Source organism: Rhinoraja longicauda, chromosome 1 (assembly GCF_053455715.1).
Source record: "Rhinoraja longicauda isolate Sanriku21f chromosome 1, sRhiLon1.1, whole genome shotgun sequence".
In the NCBI taxonomy this organism is placed as follows: Eukaryota; Metazoa; Chordata; class Chondrichthyes; order Rajiformes; family Arhynchobatidae; genus Rhinoraja; species Rhinoraja longicauda.
In genome coordinates this window covers 27,995,923-28,013,765 of record NC_135953.1, presented here as the reverse complement: position 1 = coordinate 28,013,765, position 17,843 = coordinate 27,995,923, and the positions used below count along the sequence as shown (strand labels likewise).

Here is a 17,843-nt window from a genome sequence, read left to right as displayed (position 1 = left end):
TAAAAATGGTCTTTATTAAAATCTGACAATGTGCACTTCAACCACATGTGTTTTTTTTCTATTAAAAATCTCAAATTGTGGAGTACTGAGGCAAATAACTAAATGATGGGTCTTTGTCCCAAACATTATGGAGGACACTGTCATTTTGCTGTTGATGCAGCTGCCGCACTACTGCAGGGACCCTGAGTGCCATCTGCAGGAAGTTTACACATTCTCCCTGTGACTGACTGCTTGTCTTTCTTCCAGGTGCCACAGTTTTCTTGCACATCCTAAAAACGTGCTGGTTGGAAGGCTGTAAAATGCCCCTACTGTGTGTGAGTGGTAGGAGAATCAGGGGGACCAGGAGGAGATGTTGGAGGGGAAGAGTAGACGAGGAAGCGAGAAGTATCAATGGGACTAATGCAGATGGGTACTTGATGATCAATACGGACAGGATTGACTGAAAAGCCTCTTTCATTACTCTGTGACTCCAGAGCAGTTTGGAAGTTGTATTGTGAACAGCATGAGAAAAGAAGTCAATGCAACTGTCAATGACAGGAAGTAAAGTTCTCCTTATTACAGGATGCTGATTAATTAAGATGATTAACAGACAGTAAACTGGATGCCTTTGATATTTCCTATCTTAATGGTGGCAATGAAATGGGATCATTGTTTCATTAAAGGACACAGTGCTGGAGTAACACCGGGTCTGGCACATCTCTGCAGAACATGGAATGGTGATATTTTGGGTCACCCTTTTTTAGACCTTTCTTGATCATTGTTTCATACTGTGCCAGTGGAACATAAAAGTCTGGTACTTAGAACTTTGTGGAATGGGACCATAACCTCTTTTCTAATACCGCTTGGTTGTGGAATATAGTGAGAACTGATTATTATTGCTGAAGACCCAAGAATTAGATCTCTTGAGAAATTAATCAGTTAGCAATGTGAAACACAAAGAAAATTAATATTTAGCAATTTTGAAATGTAATATTAAAAGGGGATTTGAAGGTTTATGAGAAAAGTGGACAAACAGAATGAACAATTAAAAATGTGATAAAATACAAAGTTGTGAACTTGAATAAACTGTACAATAAATACATTTTAAGTAAAAATTGCTACTCCTATAACAATAGTGATTGCCACTGATAAAAATTACACTCTCATAAAGGTACTGCTACATTCAAAGAACAACATTAACTCATCCCACTGAGTTACTCCAGCAGTTTATGTTCTACACAAGATTCCAGCATCTGCAGTTTCTTATGTCTCTATTAATTAGACAATAGACAATAGGTGCAGGAGGAAGCCATTCGGCCCTTCGAGCCAGCACCGCCATTCAATATGATCATGGCTGATCATTCTCAATCAGTACCCCGTTCCTGCCTTCTCCCCATACCCCCTGACTCCGCTATCCTTAAGAGCTCTATCCAGCTCTCTCTTGAATGCATTCAGAGAATTGGCCTCCACTGCCTTCTGAGGCAGAGAATTCCACAGATTCACAACTCTCTGACTGAAAATGTTTTTCCTCATCTCAGTTCTAAATGGCCTACCCCTTATTCTTAAACTGTGGCCCCTTGTTCTGGACTCCCCCAACATTGGGAACATGTTTCCTGCCTCTAACGTGTCCAACCCCTTAATAATCGTATACGTTTCGATAAGATCTCCTCTCATCCTTCTAAATTCCAGTGTATACAAGCCTAGTCGCTCCAGTCTTTCAACATATGATAGTCCCGCCATTCCGGGAATTAACCTAGTAAACTTACGCTGCACGCCCTCAATAGCAAGAATATCCTTCCTCAAATTTGGAGACCAAAACTGCACACAGTACTCCAGGTGCGGTCTCACTAGGGCCTTGTACAACTGCAGAAGGACCTCTTTGCTCCTATACTCAACTCCTCTTGTTATGAAGGCCAACATTCCTTTGGCTTTCTTCACTGCCTGCTGTACCTGCATGCTTCCTTTCAGTGACTGATGCACTAGGACACCCAGATCTCGTTGTACGTCCCCTGTTCCTAACTTGACACCATTCAGATAATACTCTGCCTTCCTATTCTTACCACCAAAGTGGATAACCTCACACTTATCCACATTAAACTGCATCTGCCATGCACCCGCCCACTCACATAACCTGTCCAAGTCACCCTGCAACCTCATAGCATCTTCCTCACAGTTCACACTACCACCCAGCTTTGTATCATCTGCATCATTAATCTTAATGTCTATAATCTATCAACCAGCATTTAATTCTGTCCAGGATTAGAGCACGCATCATGACTAATTTGCAGTCGACGTAATGTTTTGGAACATTCATCACTAATGGATAAGCACCTTGCTGCTCATTGCTGTTAATTAACATCCAACTAGTAGTTTTATATTGTGTCTAATTCCTGAAACTGCACACTGCAATCTGATTCAAAAGCCATTCAAAATTAATTATCTAGGTAATTAAAATGTTTTTGTTGCAAAGAACAACCATGCACACAATACTTGAACCAAAATACAAATTTGTCAAATTGTCTTGTCAATCATTTCAGCTATAATATAATTAGAATTCTTATGTCTGTCTATACTTCATTTTGGTTTCTGTCATTACAACTTTATTCATTTACATGAATGGGAGAACATTAAAGGGTTCAACTTACCATTCCCCCTGGAGGTCCGTATTACAGCTCTCATAAATCGGGCCTTCATAATCCAGGGAGGATTCTACTGATAGGAATACACTGATCCTATGCTATCCCATTTTATTCTTCCCACATTCCTCTCAACTCAACCCAGATTTTACCCCTCACCTACACTGAAAGCAGTTTACTGTGGCCAATTAACCTTCCAACTTGCTCATCCTGGGGATATGGAAGGAAGCTGAAGCACCCAGAGGAAAACAGGGAGAATGTGTAAAGTTACAAAATTCACACAGGCAGCACCAGACATCTGGATTGAACAGTTCATTGGTGTGATGTCCTACGGCAGAGAAACTGGTCTGAAGAAGGGTCCTGACCAATCCTTTTTCTCCTGGGATGCTGCCTGACCCGCTGAGTTACTCCAGCACTTTATGTCTAACATTCATCGTTTGTCGTGCAAATATGACTCCACTCCTCATTGCTTACATCCCACTCCCCAGGCACCCTTGGTTTACCCAACTTCAACAACATCAGCATCATCATCCCAGCAAATTCATCTTCAACATCAGTAAAGGTAAGAAGAAATGCCAAATTTCTTTCATTTATTTAAACAAACACTTGAAGTTGATAAATTAGGAAAATGGTCAAGAATCTAAATCCTTCTTTTCCACAGAAACTGTACAAAAACATTTGCGCTGTGTAAACACTAATATATGTACGTACAAGACCTGGATATTATAATATACAGTCAGATTTGAAAAAGAGGTAACTATCTGAACTTTGAAGTATGGTAAACGGCGAGGATGATACCATCAAATCAATGGGATGTAGATAGGGTGACAGAATGAGCAGATAAGCAATTGATTTAAATTTATACAGAGGAGTGTGAGGTAATGCATTATGGGAAGAGACATTGTGGCCTCAATGGTACTCAATGAGAATATTGGAGCAGAGGGACCTGGAAGATCATGCGGACAGAACTTTGAAGGTGCTCGGCATATTGGAAGGGATCCTGAGTTTCATAAGTAAAATATTGAATAGAACAGTTGGAAAGTTATGTTGAACCTTTATTAAGCTCTGAGTATTCCACGTTAAAGTTTCTTCATTCAGCTTTCTCATTATGTGAAGTTTAGTCTAATTTAGTCCAGCTTGGCTTAGAGATATCACATGAAAACAGGCCATTCGGCCTACCAAGACCACGTCAACCACAGATCACGCATTCATACTAGTTCCAGGTTAACTCACTTTTTCATCCACTCCCTGCACGTTAGGGGTTAGCTTTTTCCCCTGACACTCAGTCTGAAGAAGGGTCTCGACCCGAAATGTCACCTATTCCTTTTCTCCAGAGATGCTGTCTGACCCGCAAAGTTACTCCAACTTTTTGTGTCTATCTTCGGTTTAAACCAGCATCTGCAGTTCCTTCCTACACTAAACTTACAGAAATGCAGGGATAGAGCAGTAGAATGGCACCAACTTGTTTGCTCTAAATGCTTTCAAGCGAGAGTTAGATAGAGCTCTTAAGGATAGCGGAGTCAGGGGGTATGGGGAGAAGGCAGGAACGGGGTACTGATTGAGAATGATCAGCCATGATCACATTGAATGGTGGTGCTGGCTCGAAGGGCCGAATGGCCTACTCCTACGCCTATTGTCTATTGTCTTGAGGGCTAGTACGGCCTTGGTGGGCCAGATAGTTGCTTGGTGTCCTGCAATGAATATTATGTGTTCAATTGTTTAAAGATTGTAAGAACAAATATATTTTTGTAAATAAATGTTAAAAAAAAATCTCCAAGTAATAATGAAAACATGTACAAAAGAGGTTGCGATGAATAATGTTAGGAAGTTCTTGTATCCCCTATTGTCGACATAAGTTTTCAAATGAATTAACACATTTTCTTGACTTGCAAAGCAACTGAGTTATTCCAAAATAATTTAGACTGAGAAAATTTGATTTGTAAGCAGAGTACAAAAAATATAGACTACTATTGTTGAAATCAGTTATTGCATAATTCAGCAAAACTCGATTGAAATATGTTTGGAAAAACCTGTTTCTGCGAATCTGTGAAAAAAAATCATCAAATTACTGTGGCATAGATATTAGCACATCATTCACAACACAACATAACATACATTACTGTGACTGGCGCCGACGATGGCTGCCACGGTGTACTGCTCCTTGCTGTTTTGTCTGTGTTTGTTCATTTGTGTCGTCTGTGAAAATCCCATAAAGATCACTTTCATGCGAGAGGTACTCATTAACATCAGATATACGGCACCTCCAAACATTGTTCCGGATTTCTCTCACTCGCTGGATTATGTGGACATACTTGTCGGCAGGGCTGTGGCTGTGGTCAAGGTCTTGAGACGGAGGAAGACCTGGGAAAGCGCTCTGGAGCACTCGCCTGACTCTGGCGACGAGGATTACGCACAACGCTCCCGAGTATATTCCTTACAAATCTACGTTCTCTCAACATCAAAGTGGACGAACTGAAACTGCTGTGCCAAACAAACAAGGACTTCTCTCGAGCCACTGCCCTGTGCTCCACCGAGATCTGGCTGCGTGAGTCGACCCTGGACAAGGCGCTGCAACTGGCTGGCTTTCAACTACATGGAGCGGACCGAGAAGCGGAGGCAGCGGGGAAATCAAGAGGCGGTGGAATATGCTTCTATACGAACCAGGGCAGTGTTGTGCGGGCACCTGGAGGGTTGTGCGGGCACCTGGAATATTGTGTGCGCACCCCTGTGTGAGCCCCCCTGTGAGTCTCCAGAGAGGAGGAGTGGATGAAACGGCAGTGGCAGAAGTCACACCTGAAGTGCCTGTCAGTCGGCTAGTGCTGCGGCAGGTCGGAGGAAGATTAAGGAGGAAGAGCTGAGGAAGCATAAGAAAATAACTGCAGATGCTGGTACAAATCGAAGGTATTTATTCACAGAGTGCTGGAGTAACTCAGCAGGTCAGGCAGCATCTCAGGAGAGAAGGAATGGGTGACGTTTCGGGTCGAGACCCTTCTTCACACTGAGGAAGCTCTTGTACTGCAGGTCTCGCACCTGAGGGCCACTCGCCGCTGTGGAAGCGCTGATGGATCAGCAGGTACGAGGCGCTGGTGTAACCGCACCTGAAGGACCACCTGTCGGCAGGTAAGGCGGGTTGCAGAACGCTTTGCCGCATAACCTCGCACCCGTGGTTGCACCGGCGGTGGGGCTCTCAGCTGCAACGTGCTGCTGGAAGCTCGGCCGTGAGACCTCGCAGGCGAATGTGGTCTCGCCGCTGTGCAAGAGGCGGGTAACCGGAGCTGCGGAAACCCTTCCCACGGCCACAGACAGGCGTCGGAGCGGAGCGGGAGCCGGCCGCTCCAGGGCACGCACTGGCGGTGCTACGACATCCCAGAGCGGGTTGCGATGCCAATACCTGGCCGCCGGTGGATGCGCCAACTGCATGCCATGGGGAACAGCTCGCCTGCTCGCCGGTGTGCAAGCACCAGTGCTGTGTTGCAGCGCCGAGGCTGCATGCCTTGCATTGCATTGCATTGCACTGGCCGGTCACGGTGTGCCTGTGTCGGTGCCTCGTCAAATTCGAGGAGTGGCCGAAGCCCTTTCCGTACACCTCGCCTTAGAAGGACGAGAGGGGATCTTATCGAAACGTATAAGATTATTAAGGGGTTGCACACGTTAGAGGCAGGAAACATGTTCCCCAATGTTGGGGGAGTCCAGAACAAGGGGCCACAGTTTAAGAATAAGGGGTAGGCCATTTAGAACTGAGATGAGGAAAAACTTTTTCAGTCAGAGAGTTGTGAATCTGTGGAATTCTCTGCTACAGAAGGCAGTGGAGGCCAATTCTCTGAATGCATTCAAAAGCCATGTGATCAGCCATGATCGCATTGAATGGCGGTGCTGGCTCGAAGGGCCGAATGGCTTCCTCCTGCACCTATTGTCTATTGTCTATTGTCTATAGGGCAGGTGCAGCGACATCACGGATCTTTCTAACTTCTGTTCTCCAAATCAGGAATCTTTTTTTATAAATTGCAAACCCTATTATTCTCCGAGAGAATTTATCTCTTATTCTCGCTGGAGTTTACATCCTACCCACAAGCCTGCGTACGTGAGACGCAAACGCAAGTCGCTGACCAGGTAATGAGAGTAGAGTGACTTCCCGGACTCTGTGGTGATTGTTTTGGGGGATTTTAACAAGGCTAACCTCAGCCGAGAGCTTCCAAAATACAGACATCACGTTACCTGCCCCACCAGAGGAGAGAGAATACTCGATCACTGTTACACTTAAATCAAGAACGCATATCGCTCTATTCCCCGTGTAGCTCTGGGACTCTCTGATCATTGTTTTGTTCACCTTATTCTGACCTACAGGCAGAAACTAAAGTCTGCTAAGCCTGTGGTCAGAACAATGAAAAAGTGGACAAGCGAGGGCATTGAAAACCTACAGTCCTGCTTCGACTGCACTGATTGGAATGTATTCAGGTAAGAAATCACAAGCCTCGATGAATATGCAGACATGACATCATATGTCAACTTTTGTGAGGACAGTTGCATTCCCACTCGGACCGGGATCAGGTTCAACATCGACAAGCGCAGGTTTACACCAGAACTCAGACAGCTCCGCCAGACAAAAGATGAGGCCTACGGTAGCGCAGCGGTAGAGTTGCTGCTTTACAGCGAATGCAGCGCCGGAGACTCAGGTTCGATCCTGACTACGGGTGCTGCACTGTAAGGAGTTTGTACGTTCTCCCCGTGACCTGCGTGGGTTTACTCCGAGATCTTCGGTTTCCTCCCACACTCCAAAGACGTACAGGTATGTAGGTTAATTGGCTGGGTAAATGTAAAAAAAAAAAATTGTCCCTAGTGGGTGTAGGATAGTGTTAATGTGCGGGGATCACTGGGCGGCACGGACTTGGAGGGCCGAAAAAGGCCTGTTTCCGGCTGTATGTATATGATATGATACAGGAGCGGGGATGCAGACCTCTACAGGCAGGCCAAGTACAAGCTGAGAAGAGGAATCAGAGCTGCCAAGGAAAGGTACTCTGAGAAGCTGAGGAGCAAGTTCTCAGCTAATGACTCATCTTCAGTGTGGAAGGGCTTGCAAGAAATCACCAGCTACAAGAGGAAAAACCCCCGCTCCTTGGACAATCGTCAGCTGACCAACGACCTGAACGAGTTCTACTGCAGGTTCGATAGACAGAAACATAACACCGGTACCCCCTCCCCCATCTACTCCTCCCCAATTACCCTTCGCACCTACTCACAGCCTGACTTCAGTCTGCAAAGACTGGGCCCTTCCCCACCCACCCCTCCCCAATCACCACTTCACACCCACGTACAGCCTGACTCCAGTCTGCAAAGACTGGGCCCTCATCCACTACCCACCCCCTCCTTGCTGCCCAACATCAGTCTGGCCACTTATCCATCACCAACAATAGAAATTGTGGAGGTGGAGAAGCAATTCAGGAGACAAAAAAGCCAGAAATCTCCAGGTCCAGACAATGTTCCCTCTCCACCCTCAAGCTCTGTGCCGAACAACTGGCACCAGTCTACACAGACATTTTTAACCAGTCCCTGCAAACCTGCACTGTCCCTGCCTGCTTCAAAGTCTCCACTATTGTTCCTGTACCCAAAAAGTCAAGGATTACTAGTCTTAATGACTACAGGCCTCTCGCACTGACTGTAATCATGAAGACCCTTGAAAGACTTGTGCTGGCCCACGTGAAAAATATCACAAACCCCCTGCTGGACCCCCTGCAGATTGCGTACCAGGCCAACAGATCAGCGGATGACGCAGCCAACCGAGGTCTGCACTTCATCCTCCAGCCCCTTGACCGCCAATGGACCGGTGCAAGAATTTTGTTTGTGGATTTTAGCTCTGCATTCAACATCATTGTGCCAGAGCTACTACACTCCAAACTCTCCCAGCTGACTGTGCCTGAACCCCTCGGTCAGTGGATCACCAACTTCCTGACAGACAGGAAGCAGCATGTGAGGCTGGGAAAGCAAATCTCTGACCTGCTGACCCTCAGCAAAGGAGCACTGCAAGGCTGCGTACTCTCCCCTCTCCTTTATTCTCTCTACACCAACGACTGCACCTCCACAGACCCCTCTGTCAAGCTTCACAAGTTTGCGGACGACACAACCCTGATTAGACTGATCCAGGATGGGGAGGAATCTGCCTACAGACAGGAAGTGACACAGCTGGCATCCTGGTGCCATCGCATCAACCTGGAGCTCAATGCTCTTAAGGCGGTGGAATTGAGTGTAGACTTTTGGGAGCTCCCCATCCCCTCCCCCCACTCACCATCAACAACACCACAGTCACATCTGTGGTGTCATTTAAGTTCCTTGGAACCATCTCTCCAGGGACCTTTAATGGGAGGGCACTATCGACTCCACAGACAAAAAGGCCCAACAGAGGATGTACTTCCTGCGGCAGCTGAGAAAACACAATCTGCCACAAGCAATGATGGTCCAGTTTTATACTGCCATCATAGAGTCTGTCCTCGCCTTCTCCATCATGGTCTGGTTTGGCTCAGCCACCAAGCACGACATCCGGAGGCTGCAGCTCATCGCTCGATCAGCCGAGAAGGTTGTTGGCTGCAACCTTCCCCCATCAAGGAACTGGACACTGCAAGGGCCAGGAAGCGAGCGGGTAAAATCATCTCTGACCCCTCTCACCCTGGCCACAAACTCTTTGAAGTACTTCCTTCAGGAACGCGACTCCAGACTATCAAAGCACCACAGCCAAACATAAAAACAGCTTTTGTTCCACGAGCTGTTGCTCTACTCAATAACCAAAAGTCTGTCGCCTCCTTTTGCTCTGGTATTTTATTTCATTTGTCATATGTTTAAATTATAATATTTTATTCTTAATTGTTTAGACAAATTCCTTGTCCATAGAGATGCTGCCTGACCCGCTGAGTTACTCCAGCATTTTGTATCTACCTTTGATTTAAACCAGATTCTGCAGTTCTTTCCTACACAAATTCCTTGCATGTATACATACTTGGCTAATAAAATGTATTCAATTCAATTCAACTTGCTTGAATGTCCACATTATCGTAAGAATGCAGTGTGTGCATGGTTTAAACAAGTTCACATTTTCAAGCAAAGCACACACACCAAAACAGTAGCTTTGGTACAATAATAAGCCAAAACTCAATGAATCGGATGAGTTTCACAAATATTTCTGCATCTAGCAAGCTTTTAGTTAAATATCAAACTCTTGAGTAAAATTCTCAGTCCTCATTATTAATTGATAAAAATTACATTGAAATGTAATTCAAATAGATGCAAATCTCTAGAAGTATGAGTGCATTAAACAGCTGTAGCCATAAACCACATCAATCTGTTCTGCTTTGTTTACATTCAACAGTCTGCCTTGTACTCCCTGAAAAGAAAACTGACTGGTTCCAAGCCCGAGGCAGGTGCATCTATGCATAATCTTCCTTCTCCTCACTGCGCATGAGGCATTCTGCGATAGTTTGCAAGGACTGAAAGTAACAGATGAGACCATCTGTCGATCCAAGCAAACAGATCTGTAAACTGCTGGATACCACGTTTGCACCAAAGAAGTCAGGCATCGACAAACATCCTGCTGGGCTCCATTTATGGAGCTTAGACAAGCCCAACAGCATGCTTCAGACTCTGTCAACCTGTATTTCTCTAAGCGGCCTCATGTGAACCTGTCGCACAATGATCAAAGGACCTTTTAATTTGAATTTAATTACTTCTTAGAACCATCAGCATCGTCTCTAAGAACTTTAATGTAGTCGGAAACATTAAATCACTGTCTTACACAAAGCAGAAGATTGCCTGCTCTTCAGATTTAACACCAGTTTGACAGAGTTTAACATTTACACAAGAAAGTACATCGAGATTTATTATACCAATTCTAATTCATTGCATGTGCCTTGGAACGGGAGGAAACTATGATTTAACAAAAGCAGCATTATTTCTACAAGAAGCATTTGTTGTGGTAGAATAAGATTGAAAATGAAAAATTACAACAATAGGAAATAATATAAAGGACATGGATTTGTTTCTAACTACAACCAAAACCATAACGGACATCTCTAAACTTGCAAAATTATGGATTTTGGATCATTTTGGTGAATTTAGGCTCTGCTTGAATAAAGCATTAAGAACAAATTCAGGGGCAGACCAGTGACACAGATTTTATTTTTAGATTTAGAGATACAGCGCGGAAACAGGCCCTTCGGCCCACCGGTTCCGCGCCGCCCAGCGATCCCCGCACATTAACACTATCCTACACACACTAGGGACAATTTTTACATTTACCCAGTCAATTAACCTACAAACCTGCACGTCTTTGGAGTGTGGGAGGAAACCGAAGATCTCGGAGAAAACCCACGCAGGTCACGGGGAGAACGTACAAACTCCGTACAGACGGCGCCCGTAGTCAGGATCGAACCTGAGTCTCCGGCACTGCATTCGCTGTAAGGCAGCAACTCTACCGCTGCGCTACCGTGCCGGAACATGCTTCAATCCAGCCTGGCATTGTGGAGTGTGGGGGAGGAGGGAGCTACGTCTTTTTGGGACTATCAGTGCAGAAAAGGGAGCAGTAGAAGACAGGAGAAAGATTGGCATTTAAGAAACATGATTTTAAAATTCATGCTGTCTGTCCCCTGGCACTAAATCATTAGGATACAACAGAATATATAGACAGACACTTTTACTGCTGGAGGTGCAATAAGTCATTTTGCAGGCAGCAAGTTCTCACAAACATGAATTACATAAAGAGCAAATAACTTCACAATGACCAGCTTTTTTGAATCATGAAGATCCAGGGCGCTGGGAAAAAGTGTCAATGTTTTTTTTTTTGTCCACCCAAGACCAATAAATGGGCTTAATTCATCATCTCAACTGAAATACTTCAGCATGCCCTCATCACAATTCTGCACTGTTAAGTCCACTTTGGAAGAGAAAAGAAACCTCATGCAAGGACGAGAGAAGGTGAATGGCGAGTCTTCACAAAGATTAAGTAGAAATAGGAACAGAATAAAAAGGAAGGTGAGGGCCAAAACAAAAAACTAGAGTGCAAAAAGATGCTGAGAGTATGAGAAGTATCAGAGGGTAGAACACAAAAGAAAGACTAGACTCATACAGATAGGAAATTGTAGTGGAAAAATAAAATCAAATTTTTACAGCTTCAATTTCAAAAATCTAATACAGTGTATTATCCTTCAAAATGTCGCCCGTTTGTATAAACTTCCTTCTCTGACAGACTGATAAACATTATCGGAACATATACTGTATCTTATTTCATTAAGTGGCAACCTTAAATTATCATGTGCAGGGAAGAACTGCAGATGCTAGATTAAATCGAAGTTAGACACAAAATGCTGGAGTAACTCAGCAGATCAGGCAGCATCTCTGGAGAGAAGGAATGAGAGACGTTTCGGGTCGAGACCCTTCTTCAGAATGATCTTTTAGGTCGAGACCCTTCGTCAGACTGCATCATGATGAGTTCAACGATGATTCATGAGGGAAATGTGGCAATTTCACTAAACAAAGAGTTTATTGTCATTTGCAAAATTACCTGTGAGGTACAGGTACAGTGAAAATCATCGCAAGGAACATACGCTCAAGCAACACTCACAAGCATAAACATCTGTGACAGGCAGCTTACAGGAGAGTATTCTAAGGGATAAGATATATCTGAAATTGGATCGATAGGGGTTGATTAAGGATAGTTAGCTGGTTTTGTACATGGGAGATTGTGCCTTACAAATCTGATTGAGTTTCTTGAAAAGGTAACCAAAAAGTTACCTGTCTTTCTGGAACAGCAGGACCTTGGATAAGGTTCCACATGGTTAGCTGTTCTGGAAGGTAGGTTGCATGGAATCCAAGGAGAGCTGGCTGACTGGATTCAGAATTGGCTTATTGAAAGGATGATGGTGATGGTGGAAGGATGTTTTTTGATGTGGAGGCCTGTGACTAGTAGTGTGCCTCAGGGATCTGTGCTGGGCCCATTGTTGTTTATATCTACAATTCGGATATTCACCCATTCACACAAGTTCTATTTTTCCTATTACTTCTAATGCTAATAATCATAATCATTAATTTAAGATTTTTCATGACATTAAAATAACCACTTCAAATATATATTTTTTAAATGTGGCCTGAATGAAGCTGTACAAACACTTGAATACAACAAAGCATGCAGAAATCCATAATTTGCCACATTCAGCAGAGCAAAGTCGGAGGGAATGCTCCTGTAATAAATTATTCACTTTCATTCATACATTTCATTAGCCACATTGAACAAAACATAACTTGATCCTACAAAATGTAGACACAAATTATAGATAATTTTAAACACGTATATAAACTATAAACTACAATTTCTTTGAAGAAACAAAATAATATTTTAATAAAAAGGCTGGCAAATAAATACCTGTATTTACATGAGTTAACTAGAATGGGCTTTGAATTATAAATCATACAATACAATATATCAATACAATATATCTTTATTGTCGTATAAGAAAATAACTGCAGATGCTGGTACAAATCGATTTATTCACAAAATGCTGGAGTAACTCACCAGGTCAGGCAGCATTTCGGGAGAGAAGGAATGGGTGACGTTTCGGGTCTGAAGAAGGGTCTCGTCCCGAAACGTCACCCATTCCTTCTCTCCCGAGATGCTGCCTGACCTGCTGAGTTACTCCAGCATTTTGTGAATAAATTGAAAATATCTTTATTGTCATTGTACAGGGGTACAATGAGATTGGGAATGCGACTTCCATTCGATGCAATAAATTAATTAGCTAATCAACAGAACTTTAGACAACCCAGAGAAACAGAAAATTAGAAACAGTTAAAACAGTATAAAGTGCAAATAGGTCTGTGCCAGGTCGATGTGCGAATAGGTCTGTGCCGGGTCGATGTGCGACGTGACCATCTGAAGGAGACAGTTCATGGGGGGGGGGGGCACTCAGCAGGACCGGTTCAGAGCAGCTATAGCTCTGGGGATGAAGCTGTTCCTAAGTCTGGAGGTGCAGGCGTAGAAGGCCTTGTAACGTCTGCCGGATGGTAGAAGTTCGAACAGACTATTGCAGGGGTGTGAGGAGTCTTTATGAATGCTGGTGGCTTTCCTGAGGCATCGTGTATTGTAGATGCCCTCCGAGGCTGGTAGCTGTGTCCCGATAATCTTCTGAGCTCTGTAGACTCCCCGCCGAAGAGCTCTCCTCTCCGCCTCCGTGCAGCTGAGGTACCACACAGAGATGCCATACGTTAGGATGCTCTCTGTGGTGCAGCGGTAGAAGGTCGTCAGCAGCTGTTTGGGCAGACCAGTCTTTTTCAGTGTTCTCAGGAAAAACAGTCGTTGCTGTGCCTTCTTGACCAGTGCAGCGGTGTTAGTGGACCATGTGAGGTCCTCCGAAATGTGTGTGCCCAGAAACCTGAACACTCTCTCCACACTGTCCCCGTTGATAAAGATCGGAGCGTATTCCCCATTATGTGACCTTCTGAAGGTCACATTGTGAACTTCATTGCAAATAATTAAAAAATAAATGTAACTACATAAACTAAATTAAACTCATAATCTACAAACTATCAAAGTAATGAAACGGCAACAAATTTTAGTTTAGTTTAGAGATACAGTGCGGAAACAGGCCCTTTGGCCCACCGAATCCGCACCGACCAGCAATCCCCACACATTAAAACTATCCTACACGCGCCAGGGAGGAAACCGAAGATCTCGGAGAAACCGAAGATCTCGGAGAAAACCCACGCGGTCACGGGGAGAACATATAAACTTAGTACAGACAGCACCCGTAGTCGGGATCGCGCGCTGTAAAGCACCAACTCTACTGCTGCGGCATTGTGCCACAATTACTTGATAAAATACTGGCTTTAAACCAGTCAATGGTTTTGGGAGCACCACTTTGAAAATGTAAAAGCCTTTGTTGTACATCAAGAAACAAATCAATTCACCAATTACTGGAACAATTTGAAACAAAGAGAAATAATGCACGTAAATGACCATCAAGCAATATCACTTTCTCAGTCTTCTTGACAACAGAATATCATGGTCAGAAGTCAGATGCAATGAAAGTGGCAACTTTCTCAGAGTGGCAACCTCTACGAGTTCGAGACACCCACATCTGTAGTACTCTGGTGACTCAATTTGTCTGTCCATCTCACCCTGCAAAGAAGATGTGCACCACTATCTGATATTTTAGATTTCATACTCTCTGATTTTCCAACTTTCAAAACTGATAGGATGTTCCTCTGAACTTCATCTCATTTCTTTCAGCTAACACCAAGGACTACACATATGGTCCTTCACTGCACAACACCAAGGACATGATTTCAGCAAATTCCAACTGAATGTTGTTTCAGACAGAGCCTGCCAAGCGAGCGAATCATCAGACTCAACTGATTTTACATTAAGTTTGAAAAACACTTTTTATAGCTTCAACTTCAGCATATGTTACTCCATGATAGGCAAAATTTGGCATTTTTTGCAATTTTATAAGCAATGAGGAAGTCTGGAAGAAAAAAATAATTCATAGAAATTCCTTAAAATAAAATGTACACATCTTCCCAATTTCAAATAGTGAAACATTGCAGCGAACTGTTGAAGAACAACCTTCTTGCACTGCATCCGACAGTCTTAATTAAACAGATGATGGATAGATCTTAATAAATTTCCCCATCCCCATTTCTGGTTCAATAAAAGAAAAATCGTAACATCTATCAAGATTAATTTTGAGAAGGCATGTCCAAAGTTCTCATTTATCAACACTATAAAGTCGAATTTTTAGCATATTCTAAAAAAGCTACTAAAACTAAATTGTATGTGACGGTGTGTGAGACTTGTAGATTACTTTAAAATATAAAAGTATTTATATTAAAAGTTAAATTACAGAATTTAACAAACAATAATAGAGAGAAGCCTACGCAGATTATACACTCAATATGTTATACACTTTGTTGCCCGTCGGCAACAAATTTAGGAAACCAGAATAGCAGATCAAGGATTCTGCTCAATCCTGGAGTATACTGGAATTTATGTTCCATTGGTTATTGTTGTCAATTCCAATTAACTCGCTTCCTGATCAAAATCTTGGAAACGATGGAACTTTTGATTGCTGGTAGATAAGCTATTAAGGGCAAAACATCTATGCTGAAAAGCAGTTCCCAAATTCCAGTATGTCAAAATATAAATATGTCATATGCCTCAAGATAGTACACTGTCTCCAATATCATTATATAAAGTCACATTTAACTAATTAGATTTACTTAATTATGAATCACCATTTATCTAAAAAATTCGAAGGGTCACAAGCGGATGCGTTTGTGCAGAAAATGATCTGTTCTGAACAGAATGGCCCCATTGGTAGTAACACATTATTAGAATTAACTTTTGTTAAGCATAAAAAATACAGCAAAAGATGTAAGAAATATGACATTATAATTCGTTTGAATAAATGACAAAAACAAATCGTTAATATTATATGTTTCTAGTTGGGAATGACTACTTTGCATAGTCAAATTTGAGCAAACATTTATAACTCAATGGGCAGCAATGCAGAGCTGTCACTTCACATGCATCGGTTATCCAATTAAGCATTTCTTTAAAAACAAAAGCAATATTCTTTAACAAACCTATTACATATCTGAAAACAAAATTACTCACCTGCACTAATGTCATCGTCTGCTAGGTCAGGTTCATCTTCTTGAACTTTGGTATCTGTTCCTTGTAAATCAGAACTTCCACCAACAGCTTGGATAGTTTCTGTTGACGCACCAGCTAAAAAGAAACCCAAAGAAGTTATAACAATGTTTTTTTTAGCTAAATCTAATCTTTTACCAATATATTGTCACATATATTTAACTTAGAATTGACCATACACACACCCAAAGCAAGGCAAATAGAAAGCTGCGGTTATACCAATGAGTTGCAAATAATGGAAATTCAAGGAACTGAAGATGCTCGTTTATACAATGTGTAAAAAGACAAAGTGCTGGAGTAACTTTGGAGATTATGGATAGGTGAGGGTTTGGGTTGGAACACTTCCTCAAGCTGTGGTGGTGGGGGGGATCTGAAAGTGAGGTGGGGGCAGAACAAAGCCTGGCAAGTGAATATCTGGATATTGGTGGTGGGGGGGGTGGTGTGAGTGTGATTGGTAGATAGTTAGACGAATGCCAAAGATGAAAAGACAAAAAGTTGCAAATTGTGAAGCCAGAGTAAGAAACATAGGTAGATGGGAATGGGGGGAGGGAAGACATGGGTGCACATCGAGGCGAACACAGAGAAGGAAGGTGGGTTTCTGGTTAGTTGCCTAAAATTGGAAAATTCAATGTTCATACCATTAGTTTGTAAGCTACCCAAGTAGAAAATGAGGTGCAATTTCTCCAGTTTACCACTGTGATAATGGAGGCAGCGCAGGAAAGATCAGTATGGGAATGTGAAATGGGGAGTTAAAACGGTTAGGAACCAGAAGATCCAGCAGCCCATGGCAGACCGAACATGTCGCCTTGTTTACGCTTGGTCTCATAGATGTAAAGGAGAATACATAGGAACACTAAATGCAGTAGGTGATGTTAGAGGAGGTGCATATGAACATCCATCTAACTTAGAAGGACGCTGGGGTTCCTGGATGGATGTGAGGGAGAAAGTATAGGGAATGGTATTACATCTCCTGTGGTTGCAGAGGACGGTATCTAGGAAGGGATTGGTTTGGGTGGGAAGGGATGAGTGAACCAAGTAGTTGCAGAGGGAGTGGGCTCTGCAAAAGGTGGAAAGGGGTGGGAATGAGAAGATGTTGCTGGTGGTGGGCTCATGTTGAAGGTGGCGGAAATGTTGATGAATGATGTGTTGGATGCTGTTGGGGGGCGGGAGGGAGGGAGCCCATCAGGGGTGATCAGCAGAAGCAGTCAGGGCTGTAGCACCAAACCTGGTCCTGAGGTACAGTAGGGAAGGGTAAAGTAAGGCAGTGCCATTATGGTTGGAGTCTCATTAGTTAGGGGGGCATACAGGAGATTCTGTGGCAGCAATCGAGATTCCAGGATGGTGTGTTGCCTCCCTGGTGCTGGGGCCCAGGACGTTTCAGAGCAGCTGCATGACATTTTCAAGGGGGAGAGTGAGCATCCAGAAGTCATTGTACACTTTGGCACAAATGACATAGGTAGGGAAAGGGATGAGGTCCTGTAAAACGTACATAGGGAGTTAGCAAATGGTTAGAAAGCAAGACCTCCTGGGTAGTGGTCTGCAGA

At 43.3% G+C, this 17,843-nt stretch overlaps 1 protein-coding gene across 5 annotated transcripts in view; it reads right to left on the bottom strand.

Annotated features, from left to right (window-relative positions):
* wdr7 (WD repeat domain 7) overlaps positions 1 to 17,843 on the bottom strand; it is a 467,098-nt gene that overhangs the window by 260,355 nt on the left and 188,900 nt on the right. For all 5 annotated transcript variants that reach the window (XM_078423760.1, XM_078423677.1, XM_078423842.1 and 2 more), the window contains one exon: positions 16,264 to 16,377. In XM_078423760.1, the coding sequence (XP_078279886.1) occupies positions 16,264 to 16,377 (114 nt within the window). The remainder of the gene's footprint in view (positions 1 to 16,263; positions 16,378 to 17,843) is intronic.